At 31.4% G+C, this 21968-nt stretch overlaps 2 protein-coding genes across 4 annotated transcripts in view; one reads left to right on the top strand and one right to left on the bottom strand.

Moving 5' to 3' along the window:
• LOC136987415 (apoptotic protease-activating factor 1-like) overlaps nt 1-21968 on the bottom strand; it is a 102369-nt gene that overhangs the window by 50151 nt on the left and 30250 nt on the right. For 2 of the 3 annotated variants that reach the window (XM_067285153.1, XM_067285152.1), the window contains exon 2: nt 4544-4687. In XM_067285153.1, the coding sequence (XP_067141254.1) occupies nt 4544-4681 (138 nt within the window). In that variant the 5' untranslated portion in view covers nt 4682-4687. Of the gene's footprint in view, nt 1-4543; nt 4688-10727; nt 10752-21968 lie in introns of those variants that run through there. The other variant, XM_067285154.1, reaches the window with a different exon arrangement.
• On the top strand, nt 19024-20259 carry LOC136987412 (protein FAM200C-like). Its single transcript, XM_067285146.1, has one exon. The coding sequence runs from the start codon at nt 19024-19026 to the stop codon at nt 20257-20259; it is 1236 nt and encodes a 411-aa protein (XP_067141247.1).

Raw genomic sequence — 21968 nt, 5'->3', positions numbered from 1 at the left:
TCAAAAAGGTTCTCTTGTCTCAATGTACACCACAGGTACAGACAGTGAATAACTCACTGACACTTTCCATACTTATTCCAGCAGTGTACATTTATTGAAGGAAAAAAGGTGTTTTCAGCCACTTTCAGAGACCTTCGTCACATACCTGCTGAAATAAATACAGAAGGTGTCAAGTTGTTATATTATCTTCCAGCTTTTAGTGGTGTTTTAACAGATAGTTAATACTACATACTAGTGACACTTCCTTAAACATCTTTGTCCAGTAACTCATCACAAAAAGCACAGTTGTTGTAATCATTTCCAATGGTCTTATACAGCAGAGGTTCCCAACTTATTTTTATTATGGAACCCTTTTCACCTTAATAACAAATGTTGGAACCCTGCAGATATCTACAAATTAAAGCATACTAGGTAGCCACTTTACACCAAAACTACTTTAATTTTGATTTTATTTTTAATTGTAGTTTTCTGAAAAGAAAACTACAATTAAAAATAAAATCAAAATTAATTAATTAAAATCAAATCAATTGAAAATAAAAACAATGTTTTAAAAACCATTTAAAAGTTGTTTTGAAATTTTCAAATTTGTACATTATTTGTGTGCAGTGTGATGAAACATTTGCTTTTAATATATATACAGATTTAATGATTGTATTTTTATTTATATGTTGGATCCTTTTTAAGGTTATGATTTTTTAAATGATTTTCTAGCTTTAGTTTATGTTTTACTGTTTTTATGATTTCCATTACCCTGTCAAAAATAATACCATGATTTCAGTTTGTTCTGTTATGGATAAATCAGTCCTCACTCTTTATAAAGCTATAAATAACTTTAGCACATGTATAGTATTGGACAGAGTCATTGTATGATGATACTGGAGACTATACACATGCTAAAGTTATTTATAGCTTTATAAACAGTGGAGACTTTATCTGTGACTAGAACAATTACACCTCACATCCCAAATCTGCATTGACATCTTCATACATCACTAGATTCAACAAATTTTATTGTGAAACCCCAAATGTTTATTGGCAGAACCCTAGGGTTCCACAGAACAGAAGTTGGGAACCTCTATTATACAGCAATGTGCATAAACAATCATCATTATAAGCAAGAATATTGCTAAGCAGGTGACAGTGGGAGTTATTAGAACATGACATGAGTCCATGTAACTGACCTTTTTCTAAAATGAAAAAACTTGTTAGAGACAAGCACTTCCAAGACATTGACAACTTCCATTCTGCCTTAGAGAAGTCTTTCCAGATACTTGCTAACAATGACACTGCTGACAGTATTCATCATACCCCAAAAGTTTGGCAGCAGTTGTTCATAAACGTAGAGACTACATCAAAAATATTGCAACCATCACATATTTGTTTTATTTTAGAACTAATAAGTTACAACATTATTGCCACTGCAAATATAATAGCCTTCATATACAGGGTGGGCCAGCGAAAACGAAACAGCAGAGTGTTCGTGTTCGTCCAAGCAAAGCGCTCGGACAGGTCGATTTTACTCTCGAGGGGACATCTTTTGCAATAAAGTTTTTGCGATTCTGAATATTAACTAAACAAACATTTTTTTTGAAATAAATGCTTGTTTACTTAATACAAAATAAATGAGTTTTTAAAATTTTTTGTTGTCTGTTGTATTCAGAATCGCAAAAACTTTATTGCAAAAGATGTCCCCTCAAGAGTAAAATCGACCTGTCCGAGCGCTTTGCTTGGACGAACACGAACACTCTGCCGTTTCGTTTTCGCTGGCCCACCCTGTATATATACTGTATAATTCTTGTTGTGTAACATATTTCTTTCATATAAAGTTTTATTGTTGTATCAGATGAAACTATATTATTTAGTTTCATGTGATATTTTATACAAGCATCGTTTTTTATCACAGATATAGAACATAAAACAGATTGCAGAGTATTTATAAAGAAATTGATAACAAATAATATATTAACATATAATCATCCTTTACTTGTGATTTCACAGATACATTTTTCTTTCCAAAACGTTTTTAATGGCATCGTTGAGGAAAACTGGCATGCTTCAAAACAATGCTCAAATGTACAACTGCTTTAAACCCACAATAACCTCTTGATCAATTGGTTGAATCAACAAAGTGGTATTTGGAGGCAGAAACTGAACAGTCTGCCAGGGAAAGTCTTCCAGCAAATCTTCAAGGTCTTTTGGGTGTCCTAGTGCAGGGATGGCAAACCTTTTTGAGTCTGCGTGCCATATTGTAAACATACTTAGCTTTAAAGATGTTAATGCGTGCCAAAGTCTTATACTTCAAATAATGATATTTAAAGAAATTAAATGAATATGGTTTAATTCAAATAAATGTAAAAAATCTGATTGAAAAAAAGATGATCAGGTGATAAACAGAAAGGATGATTGAAAAAGACAGAAATCATATGATACATTACGTGCCAGATGATTTCTCTTACATGCCACTTTGGGCACGTGTGCCGTAGGTTTGCCACCCCTGTCCTAGTGCATTGTCCCATAGCAACAGTGCATTGTCCGATAACAACAGTGCTTTCAATGGCAATTCATTAGTCTGAAGGAAATCCTTGATGCTTACAGAACAAACTTCAAAAACACATTCTTTGAAAAGAGCCTGTATGATCCATGCCCTTTTATTCGACTCCACATCACTGGCAGTCTTTCTTTAATTGTGGAATGTTTTTTGAATGCTCTAGGGTTCTCAGAGTGATAGACAAGAAGCAGGATAAGCTTCATATCACACTAGCATTTGCTTCCAAAGTAATGTCAATCAGTCTTTCATGGGTTTATGCCCAGGAATATTATTTTCATCATTTGTGATGCAAGTTGGTTCAGCATGCACTTCCAAAATAAGCTAGTTTCATAACAATTGACAATTTCTTATGGACAATATCCTTTTTTTTTTTTAATTTTTTCATCTGATTGTTCTTTTAATTTAATTAATACTTGGAGACAACAACATCCTTTTTTTAAAGAATTCTTCAAATTTGAGACAGAACTTCTCAGCTTTCCTCTTTGCCTGCACTAGCAGACTTGCTGTGAATTACCACACAGTTAAGGCCAGATCTCCTTCTAAACTTTGCAAACCATCCAGTGGTAGCCTTGAATTCTATCTCCTCATGTGATGAATGTGGAGTTTGTTTCTTCGGTTCTTCAAAAATTTCTAAAGCTTTATCTTGAATAATGGTCATACTAATTACATCTCTTTTCATTTTCCTTTATTTTATTCAAATTAAAAGCAATCTCTCCATTTTCATATGGCTAGCATAACTTCGTTTCTCAGAAGTGATTTTTGTTACTACTTTAGCAGCTTGAGTCTTCTTGATTATATCTTTCCTAGCTAAGATTGTGCCTATTGTTTGTTCAAGCAATATTGTTCAAGTCATACTTCCTGGCAACATCAGACATCTGCCCACTCTACCTTGGCTATTATCTCTTCCTTGGTTTCTATGTTGAGCACAGTTCTTGACACTCCACTCTTTTTAGGCTCTATAATATTATCAATTTCTTTTTGAAATAAAAAATTCAGAAAAGCACTCACAAAAATTCAGAGAACAGAAATCAACTAGCACACAAAAAGAATTATGTAAATGGCCTGAATGAAATTTGAAATTTTGCTGTTAAAACGTTAATGAATATCCAATGGGACAGTTAAACACTCACATTTCGAAAGTAAAAACTGATGAAAATCTTAATGAGTTCCCAACAGTCTCGCAAAGACTATAAAAAATTATTTGTCAAAAAGTTAAACAAAAAGCTGGAATTACAAGGGAGAGTTTTAAAGTTCGGAGGAATACTATCCGATTGGTATCGGGTTGAGCGTCAATGTTGACATCTGTAATCCAAAAGATTTCAAATTGTTACCTGGAGACAAGGGAAAACCAATCAGTATTCATTATTTTACATCAATTCTTTTTGTATTTGTTCTGTGAAGTATTCGTTGTCTAAATGTAAAAATCTTTCGCAAAAGTGTTTGTTGTCCGACTTGTTCAGCCTGAACTGTTCGTTAACTGATCACCCACTGTATATAAACTATATTAGTTTCATAATCACCATCATCTATATATATAGATTTTATAATATATAGAGTTTTATACTCATCATGATTATATATATATATATATATATAAAAAAACATGATGATGATTATAAAACTAATATAGTTTATATAAAGAATTATAAATTGAATACAAATGAAGAACATTGTGAAGCAATACAAAATGTGAGGGTTGTGCTGCAGATAATCGAGAACAGAAACCCTAGTAATTTTACATGAATTCATATAAAATTTCCATATGTAACAGCAATATGGAAATTTATAGTTTATCATTTAGCTAAAATTTATATCTTCATCTTATATGTGATCTTATATAATTATATGTTTAACTGTTTATTACTACATTACTATTATTACTACATTATTCAAATATAAACACATTTAAATTAATTAATGTTAATCTAAGCTAGTATTTTAAATTAACATACATTATAATAAAAATAATAATAATAAAACAAAGAAAATGATAACCTTATCTAAGATTTCATTATATTCATCTACTGTAACAACATGTTTTTCTAGAAGAAAAGGAAGAATATATTTTGGGTTCAAATCTGCAATGATGTTTTCTCGTTCTTTTCTTAAACAATGTTTCTGTATTACATCCATTTTTAGCTGAAAATAAATGATTAAACTTTTAAAAAAACAGTACTTTAATAAGTTATTATTTTATCTAAAATATAGTGATAAATCAATTTGATATATTACATGTTTGTTATCTTAAAAAAAATAGATTAATTTCAGTAGATCTTCAATCAGTTTTGTCTATCTGATCATAGACAAAACTGATGGATAAATTTATATTGTTGATAAATTTATTTAAACAGATCTATCAAATCTATTTGAATATAAAATTGAAAACAATTTTTCATATTAACTATTATTAGGTCCTTAGTTAATTACATTAATTTATATACAAAGTAGATATTTAATTTATATAATATATAGATATCTATCTTCTCTGTGTTGAAACAGTGCCTTTTTGTAGACTGTGTTTTAAGACGCCATGAAGTGTTGATATTAGACACTAGACTTTTTCACTGTAAAGTACATAGAAAATAAAGTGGATGTGAAAAAGTCTAGTATCTAATATCAACACTTCGTGGCATCTTAAAACCAATACAGATATCTTGATATTAGATACCTGAGATATTAGATAATTGCAACACAGATACCTGATATATTAGATTACAGATACCTGAGATATTAGATAATTGCAACACAGCAAAATTAAAATTTTATTTTTACTAAACATTGAACAAACTCTTCTTTGTGAGAATTCTCAACTCCTACATAAGATTTCATTACAATATTTCCATAATAAAATACCAAACTTATGTGAGGTCTCAGACAGGTCTGAACAGTCACAAAATTCATGAAAATCAATCAGTAATTTAGAAAAAAATTTAATTGTTTAAAAGGAAAAAATGTTTGTAGTCAAACACCCTTTGTTTATAATAAAACTGCAGCAGAGTCATAAATTGTAAAAGGAATGTTGTCCATTTCTAATTGAAGAGTCGAATTCAGCTTTGAATATGACCTCTCCCGCACACCAGGTAGGAGTCCCGTTATGCTTAGTAATGAGGGACCACCCACTCGGAAAGCACAGATGAGGGAGATCAGCCAATCAGAGCGGCCAATAAAAAGATAGAGGTTGATATAATTCCAGGATATCAAGGACACATCACACTCGGTTGACCAATGTGTCGGATACCAGATGTACTGTGTGTCAATGCATCAAAGAGTGTCTCCCTCTGGATTACACACTTTAAATTGTGCACTGCCAAAATCGTCTTATGTGCATCTTCTGCTGGACCAAGCACCACACCGTCGTCATCTGCCCACCAACACCACAATCCGACAAACTCTTCTCGCCAGCCCAGGGCTGCACACATCCTGCAGGAGCAACAAGAGACAAGAGACACCTTGATCCACTGAAACCATTGTAAAGCATCAGAGATATGTAAGCATACTTCTACTGCACTCTTAGAACCTATAACCGGTGTGATATTAAAAAAAATAATTGATATCGGATTATTTATATAAAAAAATTATTATTTATATAATAATTATATTTTTATATATATTTTTTATTTATATATTAATTTATATATATTTTTATATATTTATATTGGATTGTTTATATAAAAAAATTTATATTGTTTATATTAGATCCACAAAACGCTCCTTGGAAGTCAGACTCCAGGAACATATAGCAGACATATGTCATCAGAGAAGTACCTCCGCCCTCGCTGTGTATGCCGCCGACCCGGACATTGTGGCGGCCTTCCACCAGGCAAAACTCATTTGCACTACATTACACAATAAACATCTTAAGTGGCTGGAGGCCATTCAAATCTACAAATCGTTCCTCAATGAGAACTGCATCAATTTTAAGGATGAATTGATTCTATCGACAGCATGGCAGACGTTGATAGACTCCGACCTTTAAGGTCATGTTAGGTCAACTTGACGAACACATGTGCCTCATGTAACACCTTATTATTGTTTCTCGAATTTCCTTTAACGGTTTGCTCTGTCCCATCAGTAATTCAGTCTCACACCTGAAGAAGAACTCCCAGCAGTTTGAAAATGTTTGTGGTAATAAGCATCCTCTTTTTTTTTTTTTTTTATATCACACCAGTTATAGGTTCTAAGAGTGCAGTATTTTACACATCCCAGTGTTCTCCAGTGTAGTGAAGCATACTTCTGCCATAATAAATGATTTCCTTTGTAAAACACTTGTCATCTCTGTCTCCACTACCACCACAGATGACCCTAGTCTTCCTGACGTGGGATTAATCGATTCCCTCCCAAAAGTCGGTGAGTGTATACTGGTTATACTGGTGTCAGAGAAGTGGGATTTTAAGTCCCCAATCTCACCAGGTCAGCTAACTTACACTTATGTTAACTTAATATATCATAATTTTCTACATATAACCCATAGATTATCTGTATTTTAAAGTAAATTTGAAAGTAGAGACAAGTTATATATCCTAGAAGTTATTGCAGGTTATACATAAGAAATTACAATATATTAAAATACAATAGATCTTTGCTTTACAATATTCATCCATTGCAGAGAGTCCATTTTATCACAGAAATATTGTAATGTTGCATTGTTTTTTGATAATTCATTCCAATACCTTGAAAGAAAACTTACTTCTTTGTGAAAATTACTATTATATATAGAAATTCTTATACAAATATAAACATCCATTAACCCAATTTTTAGATTAATTCCAAACAATTGCCAAATTACATTAGGCTAAAATGGCAACATATCTGTACAGCAAATGAGAGTTGCAGATTCAAGTCCTGCTCCAGGCAAATGATAGTCTCTTAATAAATGTTTTTAACTTGTAATCTAAATTGATTACTGTTTTAACTGATATATATTAAAAACAATAAATACAGTTAATATATTGCATATTAATATTTTAAGTTGATGTATTAACTGTTTTAATAAATTACAATTTGGTGCATTTTTATTGAATTGCTTAAATTCTACTGAAGTTATTTTCTACACAAAAATAAACTGCCTTAACAGAAGGTTATTAACTCTTCTATCATCAAGCAGAAATTTCTTTTATTGTAAAGAGATATTTGTCCTTGAAGATGAGTGAATAAACTCAAAAATATTTAGGAAATACATTCTTGATAATTTTTATTTTAAGAAAATAATTTTATGGATTACAGTTACAAGTAATTAACCTATCATTTATTTTAATAATATTCTGAAAAAGTAGATTAAAACTAAAAATATTCTTCTAAATTACTTTTTAACTTGCTAAATAGTAAAGAAATTTTCATATTTAGATATTAGATACTTGAGATAATTTGGATACTCACATCCAAACTGTTCAGATAGTAAGGCTACATATATCTGAATATTACATATATATTTTTAAATTGACTTTTCAACCAACTATATTTCAACAAAAACTTTAAATCAGTTTCTCTAACAATAAAATAATTTGACAAACCATTTCACTTGACATTGTTTCCTAATCGTAATCTTATCTTCAAACTCTCACTACAGGTTATTCATACATGTTATCAGTGATATTACTCATTACAAACAAAGAATATAATAAAATAACCTCTCTTGTATAAACTAATGCTATTTATAAATTGTTTGCACTATATTCATTAACTGTCATCAGTTAAATAATATACATTGTAATCATTATTTCATATATGTATTAATTGCAAATAAAACCAATTGAATCATTAGTTTTAAATTAGTCTTAATGCTGATAAATATATAATAAAATCATAGATATTTTTGTACTAATTGTCTAATTGCACAAATCAACATAAAAATAATGAAATTTAACTTAGCTATAGCATTTTATAAATGTTAAATATTCTATACCAAAGTTTTTTGTCCTAAAAGTTATTTCTTACCTATGTACAACAAAAACATGGTTATATTTAGAGGACTATCATAACACAGGTTGACACACTGATATCTGCTATTCTATATCTCTCTTATCCCCTAAAATGTACACTTCAAGATTTAGGGAAAAAAATAGAAAATAAAAGATATCAGTGTATCAACCTATTACCTGTATTGTGATAGTCCTTTAAATATAACCACATTGTAATTGTACAGTACATAAGTAATACATTAAACATTCTATTTATTTCTACATTTGAAAACAGCATTTGAAAAAAAATGTAAGATTATAAACTTTAAAATTCTTTTAAAATTTATCTTGTATACTAGTACTTTTTTATCAATTAACAGGACTTATTATACTGGAATTATGGATGCAGATATTTAGTCTTACAGATCAGAAATAATATTTTTTATTTAGTTCACCTGCAGCCTAACAGGTGCATTTAGCAGGTGAACTAAATAAAAAAAATATTATTTCTGATCTGTAAGACTAAATATCTGCATCCATAATTCCAGTATAAGTCAGTTAATGTTACCTTAGGTATTGAGATGGTGGTGCTTTGGTTAGGTTAATTTTGTTTCCGTTAGATTAACTATATTTTTAGTATGCAACTTGAACACCAACTACATAGTATATTTACTCGGACACATGGCAAATTTCATCACTAATTTTTATTCAGTTGATTTATTTATATTTTTTATTTTATTTATTTATATTATTTAATTTATATTTTTAGTAGACGTTTCCTTTTTTTTTTAGTTTGTTGAAGAACTACCGTGAATCAATAACTAGTGACATTAAACAGTGGGCGGCCTGCCGGCGGCTCCCCTCCAGGAGGAGTCCATCGGGCATTCCGCCATCTCGATACCTAGGGTAACATTAACCAATAAGTCCTGTCAATTGATAAAAAAAGTACTAGTATAGAAGATAAATTTTAAATTAAGATAAAAGACACAAAGTCATAATAATTTAAAATTCTTTTTCTTTTCTCTGTAAACTTTACAGATGAGTTTAAGAATTTCAATACAGCACTAACATCTAAGGGTTTCCAATGATGATGACTATTCATTTAATTTATTGCTACAAATGCATTTTAAAACAATGTATATTTCATTCCCTCTTCAGTGCTCAAGTGAAAAAAAATAGTTGCAACAATTTTTGAATTTAAATACTGTACACCCAGATTGTAAACTTCAAAAACTTGTTAAAAGACCACTCCCCTATCCATAATGTTAAACAAACAATTTTAAACATTAGTATTTCACACCATTAAAATGTTATATCGATATTTCAAACAAATAAAATAACATTTTACTAACTTATTACAAAATAATGCATCTTTACTTGTTATTTTAACATTACCTCTTTTGGATGTATTTAAATTCAAAAATTGATGAAACTATTTTTTAACTTAATGAACACTGAAGAGGAAACGAAAATACAGTTGAGTCCGCATGAGTCAACATCCCAAGGGGAAGTGGAAATGTGTAGAGTTATCGGATGTGACGACTAAAGCGAAGTTGGAAAAAAAACCACAAAACTACAATTAATAAAATACAGTAGTGCATTATATAGTAGTACAGGCTTACAATACTCTGTGTCCTCCATTTACAATTACTCTGTAGATGAAAAACTGAAAAATTCATTTAGTGTCATTTGTTTCGAGCACTTAACCGTCTCGACTTTCTTTTTCAACGATCACGAACGCCTTTAAAACATCATCTTCGCAATTGTCAATTGTTGGCAAGTAACGTCTAAGGATTCTTAAGGCCTCTGGCATGAGAAAATGCAAAATTGGATTCTGGTGTGATGTTGATGTAGATTGTACTGTACATTTTCTTTTTGTTTATTTGTTATTATATTATACATAAAAATACATAAAATGTTAAGGCATTTATATACATATATATATATATATATATATATACATATATATGTATATGTATATATATTAATAATATTAATTATATATTAATAAACAAATCAACTCCCCCTTCTGAAAAAAAAATGAGTTCGCACCACATGTGCGGAGTGAATTCATTTTTTCAGGAGAGGGTGACGACTTATCAGATGGTGGGACGACAAAAGTCGGCCGGGACCACAGAAAACTGACTACTTAACTGATGGTGTCGACTTATGCGGACTCGACTGTATATATTGTTCCAAAATGCATTTGTAGCAATAAATTAAATGAATTCATTGGAAACCTTTGGGTGTTAGAAGTGTCGTATTGAAATTCTCAAACTTACTTGTAAAGTTTACAGAGAAAAGAAAGAAAGAATTCAGCACCCCTTACCCACATAATAGTTTAAAATTCTTAAATTTAAGATTAGTTTTAACAGCATCGGTTTGATGCTGTAAAACTAGGCTAAGTAGGAAACTGTTTACATGTGGTGTGTTAGAGGGAGTTAGAGGGATGTCAAAATTGTATTTCATTAATTACTGCTTTTATTTAAGATTATGAGATTATGTGTTATTTTTAGTGGCATTAATGATTACTAATTACATAAAATATTTTATAATTTTTACTTGTATTATAAATATTACTATCCCTCAATTGGAAATAGAATCCATGAAGTAATCTCTACCATGCACTGTAACTTCTCTCCTTATTCCCTAAAATTTAAGTATGATTACAACTCTCAGTTGGTGTCTGGCACATCTTGCTGAGGGGTGCCAAAATATGGATCTGCTTACACTAAAAGAATGAGTAGAATAGTCTCTGGTTTTAAACAAAGTCAAAAATAATTTCTAAAATTGAATACAGATTTTTTACATTTAAATTATTATTATTATGTATATTTGAGACAACAAATAAGCAATGCATTCACACAACAATTTTTTAAAAAACCAGTAATAGCAATTGAAAACAAACGTTTTCGACTTGTAACGAATCTCAATATTTAGAACCCGAGGAAGACCGAGTTAACGGTCGAAAACATTTGTTTTCAATTGCTATTACTGGTTTTTTAAAAGGTTGTTGAGTGTGAATTCTTTGATTATACCAGTACACAAGTTGAACTTTTAAGCAATGCATTATTGAAGAAAAAAAAAAATCTCTATATTTTTTTATTCAGAGATCATTAAGTACAAGTTTCATTACGACTAAATCACAACAACTATTTAAATCATTAAGGATTAGTATAATCAGTATAATCCAAATATAATAATGTGCTACTAAACTTGAATGAAAATTGGTTACTTCAATAAATACATAAAAGCCTTCAAAATTTTAATGATTAATATAGTAGCTGTATCAGAAGGTTGTTTAAAACCTGAAGACAACTAGTCAGATTTTCAAATAAATTCTGCTGGTTTCAAGGTTACATTTCTTTCCATTTAGTGCTTTAAATTTATCAAATTAGTTGATATGGAAAAAATGTGATGATACATAATCACAATTATCTGACATTGAGATTAATCAAAAGATAAATTTCAATGACAGATAGTTTAACTGAGAAATATAAGTCTTATGATATATAAAGAAAATTAAAAGTAAAAATGTTTAATCGCACTAAATGAATTTTAATTTGTATTTTATTATTACTGTAGTTAATAAACTTTATATTAAAAAATTTCATATTAATCATTGGATATTTTAATAGTCAACTTCCCACAAAGTTGACAAATTGATGTGGCTTAATTTTAACCTGATCTGCTGCATATTATTCAAATTCCTGAAAATGACTTCAGAATTGTTATGTCACTAAATGATATACTCATAGATCAAGTCACTGTTTATTGCTTTAAAAATAACAACTAATTTCTGGTTAGTATTAATAATAAAACTTTTACTATAGTTCAACGATAGGCTCTTCTCATTGAAAATCCTTGGATACCTCCAGCCATACCTTCTTCCACACTCTATTCATGCATTTATCAGTTAATTCTTGCCAAGCAAAGTCAATGGATGCCTACGGCATCCATGTTGTTATAATTTTTCCAAAATTGCATTAAACAAACAGATTTATGGGAAGTACAGCACTATGATGAATTGCCACCTTTTGCTGATTGATTCATGTTTGGGAATAATCGTATTACATATGAATTAATGAAATGCAATGATAATTTGAAACAGCATAAATTTTGGGGTTTTTTTTTAAGGCTTCAAGCAGACCGTGTTATATCGAATCACCATTAATCAAGGAAGTGCTAAATGAGATCTTACTGTATCATTTTGAAATACCTCAGTATTATAGAAAACAATTGAAATGATTCAACATGTATCAGGTAAACAGTTAATTTGAAGTTTCAGTTAATTTATTTCATTTAACACCCTAGCATAAATTGTGATTTCCTTCCTGTCTATTTAGTACTTTTCAGAAAAGCCATTTTAAAATCAAATTTCAACATGTTTCTTTAATCTTGTTAGGTGTTGTTTGAATATTGATTTATTTCAAAAGATATTCAAAGAACAGTATCAATTTTTTTTAATAAATAAGTTATTTTTATAGATGAAGATTGATATATATATATATATATCAAAGGCCAACTTCTAGTCAACTTTACATAATAGCAAATGAATCCAAGAATGAATCATAAATACTCAATAAATGCTCAATAAACAAAAAACACATTAAGATTATAATAAATAATTTATTGAAATTACAAAATAAAAAGATGGTTCTTTCACTATTGTGAATCTACTGCTAGGAACTAATCATAGAACACAACTAATCACAGTTTTAAAAATATTTTATTGTTGATGCTCAGTCAAAAATGCATTTCGAGCCCAAGCCCCTCACCAGTTTGACATATGCTCAATTTCTTCCAAAATACAGACTCCAAGTGATACATTTTAAATGCAAAGTTTCACTGAATATCTGTATGACCATATTTAAATAATAAATAATATGTGGCACCATTTGGTATGAGATTTTGTTATAAATACTTTTTGTATGTTTATTATTGAATGGCAAAAAGCTTAATTTTTTATGAAACGATCAAAGGTAATGATCGTTTCAAACAAAATTGTAAATACTAACAACATAGAACACCTTCATTAAGTCCAACTTCACTTGAGATATGACACATGACCCCCCTCTATCTCCCCCCCTCCTCAACCTTTTACCACCAAAATTTATCATCATCAATGCCCCTTACACACAAGCTGTTGTGCCAAATTTTGTTTTTTAATATTCACCTATCCTGAGATACTAAATGAAATAAATGCCAACACGTACACACATCCATGGAATGTTTTTGCCTTTTTTTTATGACTTTTTTGTCTCAAAATGTGGAGATTTGCAAAAAACTTGGAGAGTCAAATCTGACACAATTCCAATACTTTCTCTTGTTATGTATACATAACAGTCAGGAAAGTAAAAGGGAGAATTATAGTTAATTATACTGTATTACAGATTGTTTATTGAATATAATAATATACTAAGTTCCACTGAATATTTAATATTCAAAATATATCATTTGGATTAGAAATCCTGGAAAAAAATTGAGCATGTGTCAAATTGATGAGAGGCCCAAAATATATCTTTGACTGAGCATTAATAATAAAATACTTCTAAAACATTAACCTTGTTCCTCATATAATTAGTTCCTAGCAGTGGATTCACAATAGCAAAAGAAGCATCTTGTTATTTCACGTTATTAACTGGAACAAAACACACAGTGATATAATAAATATATTGAAAATTTCACTAAATTATCAATGAAAAATTTGAATGACAAAATTTTGCAACTTGTACTTTTAGATTATTTAATACCATATGTAAATTTTAAATGTATTAAAAAACCAGAAAATAAAAAACTCCAATTGTAATTATCATTAAATCCAACTACATAAAAATGTGTGTTTAAATATAATGCATATAGGAAGCATGAAAAAATGAAACTCTTACCTATGAATTATGGCTTTGATTAGAATGATAATTGCACCAAGTTAATAACTAGCAGAAAGAATAGAAAAAGCATATATATACTGGCTTAATGTTTAAATTGCTGACATCATCACAACAGTTTAAAAACATTAATTCTGTACAACAGAATAAATTCCTTAATATATATTTACAAAACCCACAAAAAAGATGTAATTGATTGAAAGACTGAAAGTTTACTTTTTAAATTTTTTTTTATATCAAATAAAGGAACAATATTTTTATATCACTGATAATTATATTTCACTAGGTTGATATATTATCTGTATAAATATAGCATGATTCATCAAGGTCTTGCAATGTTTAGGTAAATAATATTGCTCAATAGGAATAAGACCACATATGTAATTATTAATTTATTATGAAATAACTATATGGTTTAATAGAAAAAAGAATATTAAAAATTATTTCAAATTTGATTCCTAGATAGAATATGGAAATACTTAGAAAATGAATGCATATGAAAATCCTACATATGATTTACAAAAATTACAGAATTTAAGAACATTATATTAAAACTACAATTCAAAATGATATTTGTCTACAAAACTGTCCAATACTGTTTTGCAGATAAAATATATTTTAAAACAATCTTTGTTCTTTGGCCATTATCATTTTCTCTAGGAATATATTACTCACTCTTCAAAACTTGTTCAATTATGCTATAGTTAAAATTGAACAAAATCATGGTGCATTCATACTTTTAGTTACTAAATAGATATATCACAGAATTAAACAGTAGCAGTCAAGAAAATTGCATCAGCTATTATATATAGCAAAAGGCATTCAATAGATGTTCAAAGTTAAACTATGATCATGATTCGTAATGATATCCGAGCATTGTGTACTCATGATTTACTTACTTCCTGGTTACGGAGACCAGTCAGAACGTTAACTTTTATTTTTGGGGTTTAATTTATTTATCATTTATTTATTTATTTAGGGAATGTTTTATTTTGTTTAATGGGCAAAACATGCCTCCCCAGACAAAATTATAAAATAATGGTATAACTATGGACTAATTATAAAATAATGGTATGTCTAAAATTATAAAATAATGGTATTTTTGTAAAATATATCCTTCATGTGTCCATGTAAAAAAATGTCCTTCATGTGTCCATGTAAAAAAAAAAAAAAATTTAGAAATGATGTCAAGTGATCGGGCAGACCAAAAATAAAGCCCCGGTGATCTAGATTGTGCAGCAGTGAAATTCTAGATTACCATCATGGGGTAGCAGCGGTCCTTTTAAACATGTGTATGTGAAACTTGGGGTTTTGACCAACATTCTCCAACATATTTTATTCACATATCTGAACAAATAGATTTTTCAAGAACAGTTTAAAACTCTCACAAGATATTACTAAACCAATTTATTACTGTATTGCATTGTTTACTGGTGAAGTGACTTTAGCTTTCAATTCCTTAATAAATAACTTAATAGCTAATAATTATAACACTTATATTTATTAGCTTTAACAAATGAGCAATAATAATACTTTTTACACCATATTTTGATGTTTACGATGGTGTTTTGCATAGACAAAACGAAAAGCTATTGCAATGAGACAGTTTTACTTCAATTTAATGCTAATGCAACAGTTTTACAATGAAAAATGTTCAAGAATGACGTCAAATTTACATTAAAATGTGCACTATATCAATCAATCGAACAGGCCCTAGGGTTATTTTGACTGAATCATTCTTCTGCAGCAAAAACAGAATCTGGGCACATATTTCTTCTGTATTGCAACTAAAGTATTAACTTTTTGTGTTGGAGAGAGTGACTATCTCAAATAGATGGCCGAGCGGTCAAGGTGGCAGCCTACCGCTCTGGGGTCTGAGGGACTGGAATCGAATCCGGACGAATCGAAAAATCTCCACGAATTTTTCGGGGAGTGGTCCATCCGGATATGTCGATTCCCGTCCCTCACCACCCGTCCGCCCCATTGTGGGCCTGGCCGAACCCATAATGGGCTTGCAAAAAAGAAGCCCTCTTAGTGCCCAAAGGGTAAAAAGAGTTTTAATAAAAAAACTATATCAAATAAAGAACTAATTTATTATGCGACCAAATATCCCAGCAGCTGTTTGTAGTCCTGTAATCAATTAATCAATGTGAGAAGCATTTAGATTTGCAGGCCTCAGAGTGCCATTTTCCCTCTGAAAATGTGACAAAAGTGAGCTGAAATACAGAAAAAGTAAGTGCAATAGTGACAAAACAAGGTGAAAACACGGAAGGAAATCTCAGCAAAATAGCAGTAATAGTTGTTTTTATTTTTTATTCTGTTATGCTTAAACACATTTTTAAAATTTCTGTATATACTGTAATACAGTAGTCACTCGTTATATTGCGATTTTTTGGTCCCCAAATTTTAAAAGCACTGGAGTCAATAAATTTTAATTTACCAATTGCCACTGAATTTCTATTTGCAACGAAATACAGCATTTTATTTCTACTACTGTCCTTGAAACTACCACTGAATGTGAAACAATAAATTCGTCAAGATCTAAATATGCAAAACAGGTGGGCAGATCGATTATCATTTGTTTCCTTTCGATATTAAAAGTTGTTTATGTATTAGTTTTAAGTACTGTCTCTTCATTTACAAGTTTCTGTGAATTCAAAATTTCACATCTTTATGTGAATTGATGAAATACCGTCAATTCACATTACCCCGTGAATTCGAAATTTCACACCTTTATGTGTAAGGAAACGATTTCTTTAATTCTGAATGGAGTTTTAAAATTTTTATACAGTACTAACTTTATTTTGGTTTTTAGAGAATTTTTACTCTAATTTTATAACTTTTGATGTTCTATTATATATTCAATATTTAGTTTTTAAAATTTTCAATTACCGCATTTATAATTTTTATTGAAAAATATAAATTGCTTATTAGAAATTCGTGTAATTTATATAGTACTGAACTGAAATATAGTACTATATAATAAAATCTCGATTGATATTTTGTTTTTATATAGACATCGACAATATTATCTTTAAATGTCATTGTTAAAGAAACAATAATGCTAAATGGACATTCATGGTATCGTGTTTACATAAACGTCAATTAATACGATATAGCCACGAATAAAAGTCAGGATTGAAAAACTAAGCTTTATTTTATATCAGAAACACTAGCTAATGAAATAACAGAGGATAGAGATTCCATAGCATGTATAATCTGTTTAGTAAAAGCCCAGAATTTTTATTACTCCGTTATATCGCGCTTTTTTCTTTGTCTCCCGACAAGCGCGATATAACGAGAGGCTACTGTATTTCCAGTAAACCATGAATACTTAACCACCGTCCCCCTCCACCGCCCTGGGCGAGTGAGCTTGCCCGTAAGTTCACGAGACACGACGACAAGCATCGGAAAAAATCGGAAATTGTTTTTTTCTATTTTTCGGGGGGTAGATCGCGTCTACGATAAAGATTTACATATATATAAGGAATTCCAATATACCGTCGCATTAGGAACCTTGAAACACCAAAATTGCGATCCCGATTGACGAAAGATAGCCACGGAACGACGACGACAGTAGACGTCGCTAATGGCGGCCACGTGGCGTTCAATCTAGTCGCCATTATCAGAAAAGCATCAAATACGGCTCTTATTTACTCTTAATCGTAAGTTATTAGGCGTGAAAGGAGACAGCATTCGTAACTACGACGGGGTCAAGCACTTTCGACTCTTAAAACCTTCCATTCTCTCAATAATCACAGATTATTCCGAGAGCCGATGTCTCAGCCATCTTAAAGCTCCGATCGCTCGTTGCGCTTCTGTAAATAATCAGTTATGAAATATGATATTATTTTATTAAGATTATTCTGGATGTTTTCAGCTTCCTTCTTTTTTGCTTTCTATTGCTTCTGAACACTTAACATCAATAAAATCACAGCTTAATCATCAGCGTACTTCATTCATGTTCTTGCTGTTAATAGTCCTCTCCAGTTTTTTTGTTTGCTACTTCTAACAAAACTTGGCCTGTCGCATGTATTTCACTTTCTTCTACATTTTTCTGGTTTAAACTCTGCTGCAGTACCATAATCTTCTTGTTAGGAACAGCTTTCTTTTGTTGTTCTTCAGAATGTTTCTGTGCTTCCTCTTCTGCTCTTTTTTCTGTTTCTCTTATTCTTTTAACTTCTTTTCCTTTTCCGATTGTTCTTAAAAATTTCTATGCACTAAGGTAGCTAATTTCAGTAGTCTGTAATGCAGTGGTTCTTAACCTGGTTTCGACCGAACCCCTGGGGTTCGGCGAATCAGTCTCAGGGGGTTCGGCGGAGGTCAACCACCTGACGTCATCGTGACGTAGAAACCATATTGGTTTCGAAAACTAATGCTACATAACGTGTGTTCTATTGGGAAACTAACTTCTCTTACTCTCTAACTTCTACTACTCTCTAACTGAAATGAAGTGAAGAGGTCCCAATCGAATACACGTATAAACGACCTGCAAGACGGTCAAGCACACACCCGACTCATACGTTCGTGATGACACGCCCCACTCGGCTATCATTGGCTGCGGGTGATCACGCAACATCGCTTGGCCTTTCTATGCTGCAGGAAATTTGGTGCGCCCAGTATTCGAATTGTGACTGTCGTGATTGTACGTCGTGTGATTTCTTTTTTAATATTTTAATCCCTTCATACTATGTCGAGCAAAAAAAGAAAGTGGTCGGACGAATATGTACAATATCGATTCACATGTATAACGGAACGTGATGGGAGTCAGCGTCCTTGTTGCATGATTTGCAATGCCAAGTTGAGCAATTCTAGTCTAGCACCGGCAAAACTAAGAGAACACTTCTTTAATCTGCATGGAAATTACAAAAATACAACACTCGCTGAATTCAAGGTGAAGAGGGCCAGATTTGATGAAAAGGGTAGTCTGCCTGTCCTCGGCTTTGTACCCATCGATAAACCGATCCTTACAGCATCGTACGAAGTCGCTTACCTTATCGCAAAGCAGGGCAAACCACACAATATTGGTGAAAAACTCATAAAACCAGCCGTGTTGAAGATGGCGAATATCATGCTGGGAAAAGCGGCTGAAGTTAAGTTATCCCAAATTCCTCTTTCAAATGACACCATCAGTGACAGAATAGACGACATGAGCAAAGATATCTTGGCCCAAGTAGTTGCAGATCTGATTTCAAGCCCGGCAAAATTCAGCCTTCAACTCGACGAAATTACAGACGTTTCCAATCTAAGTCAGCTTGCAGTATTTGTGCGCTATGTGAAAGACGACGTTATAAAGGAAGATTTTTTATTATGTAAGCCTCTTACAACAACAACTAAGGCAGCCGATGTAAAGAAACTTGTGGATGACTTCTTCAAAGAAAATAATCTTTCGTGGGATATGGTTTCTGCAGTTTGTTCGGACGGAGCTCCAGCCATGCTGGGAAGAAAGTCTGGTTTTGGTGCGCTAGTGAAAGCCGATGCACCACACATCGTTGTTACACATTGTATTCTACACAGGCATGCGTTGGCAACAAAAACCATGCCTCCAAAACTGGCAGAAGTCTTAAAAATTGTAGTGGAATGCGTGAACTATGTGCGAAATAGTGCTCTGAGGCACCGCATCTTCAAGGAGTTGTGTAAAGAAATGGGGTCTGAATTCGAGGTACTTCTGTACCATTCAAACGTTCGGTGGTTATCCCGGGGACAGGTTCTGAATCGTGTTTTTGCCCTACGTGAGGAATTAGCCCTGTTTTTGCAAGAGCATCAACATGGTCATGCATATTGCTTCAAAAATTCTGAATTTATTCTCATGCTTGCGTACATGGCTGATATCTTCGCAGCTCTCAATCATCTGAATCAACAGATGCAGGGCGGTGGTGTCAACATCATCGAAGCGGAAGAAGCCCCGAAGACGTTTCAAAAATAGCTACCGTTGTGGAAACGACGAATAGAAAACGGTAACTTTGCAAACTTTACCCTGCTAGACGAATGTGTAAATAAGGATTATGATGTGCCTGGAATCGGAGATATTTCTGTATCGGGGGAACTGAAGCTCGCAATTTCCATGCACTTAGACGAGCTTGCAAAGTCTCTTGAAGGGTACTTCCCTTCAAGAGAGTTATATCCAGCATGGGTGAGGCAGCCGTTTACGTTTGATGTTGAGAAAACAGATGTCAATGATACATACCTGGATGAAATCATTGAAATTCAGCAGAGCCAGGTTCAACAGCAACTCTTCAAAACAACAACGCTCTCATCGTTTTGGTGCCACCAAATAGTAACACACTCTGCTATTGCGAAGAAAGCTCTGGAGATTTTGATACCGTTTGTGACAACATATCTTTGCGAGCAATCCTTTTCGAGGATGCTGGACCTTAAAACGAAGAAAAGGAACAGACTTACAAGGGAACTGTCGGAGTGTCATCTAATAGATTTTAATAAAATTTAGTTAATAATTATGTTAAAACTATACAAACTCTATGACAAATTTGTAGTATTCACTAAAAGTGTTAATCAGAGTTATTAGCAATCAAATGTCGTACTATTTTATAGTGGTTTAACACAAATATGCAAATTTTTAGAAGCGAAAGGGTCGCGGAGGAAGACGGCGATATTACATTTAGAATAAATTCTGGAATTTTCGAAAATGGGAGAAGAATTAATAAAATTTAGTTTAATTACGTTAAAAGTATACAAACTCTATATCAAATTTGTAATGTTTACTAAAAGTGTTAACACAAATATGCAAATTTTTAGTAGTGAAACGGTCGCGGAGGAAGACGGCGCTATTACATTTATGAATGAATTCTAGTTTTCGAAAATGGGAGCATTAAATGTAAATATTCAAAATATTATAGCAGAATTTAAACGTTTATGTGATAATGTTTGGCCTACAGAAAATATTTGTAGGCCTAATATTTCAGACGTTGATAAACAGGTAGCCAAACTGCTTTTTAATGCATTTAGCGATATTTTAAGTAGTTATGTAAGTAGAGATGACGAAGAGTTTTGTCAGATGGAAAATGATAATTTGATTATAGATGTGTTATTTTATTATCTGAAATAGGCCTGTCTGCTTCTAGAGAAAGAAATTGATAACGCAGACACTGACTGTGAATCGGGATATTCAGATGATGAAAAATTCGATAAGAATATAATCTCAACAAAACGAAAAGAAGAAATTCTTAACTCGCATAAGAAACACCCAAAATGGAAATTACACACATTACAGCTGAAAGGAGCTAAAGAATTAAAACGTTTTAGTGATTTATATAAATGGGAAAAACAATTTAAATCTCGAAAGCATAGAATTGAAACGTTAAAAATCATTAAAGAACATACTAAACAAATGTTTGACGAAGCTCGAGGCAGCTATAAAATTGTTAAAGGAAATCAATTAAAAATATGGGCATTACAGAAATTTCTTCAACTGAATAGTTCAATTAAATTTACAGCTAGTGATTCTTGGGTTGCAAAATTTTAAAAAGAATATAGATTAGTATCTCGAAAGATTACAAAACTTGTAAATAAAACAGAAATAGTGAACGAAAAGGATATTTTAGTAAAAGCTGCGCAATTTCAAACAACAGTAAAAAATATTTTGCCATCTTATTCGCGTTACTTCATATTCAATAC

The sequence above is a fragment of the Centruroides vittatus genome, unplaced genomic scaffold (assembly GCF_030686945.1).
Source record: "Centruroides vittatus isolate TY-2023 unplaced genomic scaffold, ASM3068694v2 scaffold_1782, whole genome shotgun sequence".
Lineage (NCBI taxonomy): Eukaryota > Metazoa > Arthropoda > Arachnida > Scorpiones > Buthidae > Centruroides > Centruroides vittatus.
This window is presented reverse-complemented; position numbering and strand designations above follow the sequence as displayed.

Bases quoted from the DNA above. Each gene is read 5' to 3' on its own strand.
- LOC136987412 (XM_067285146.1), top strand. From the start codon at position 19,024: ATGTCGAGCAAAAAAAGAAAGTGGTCGGACGAATATGTACAATATCGA.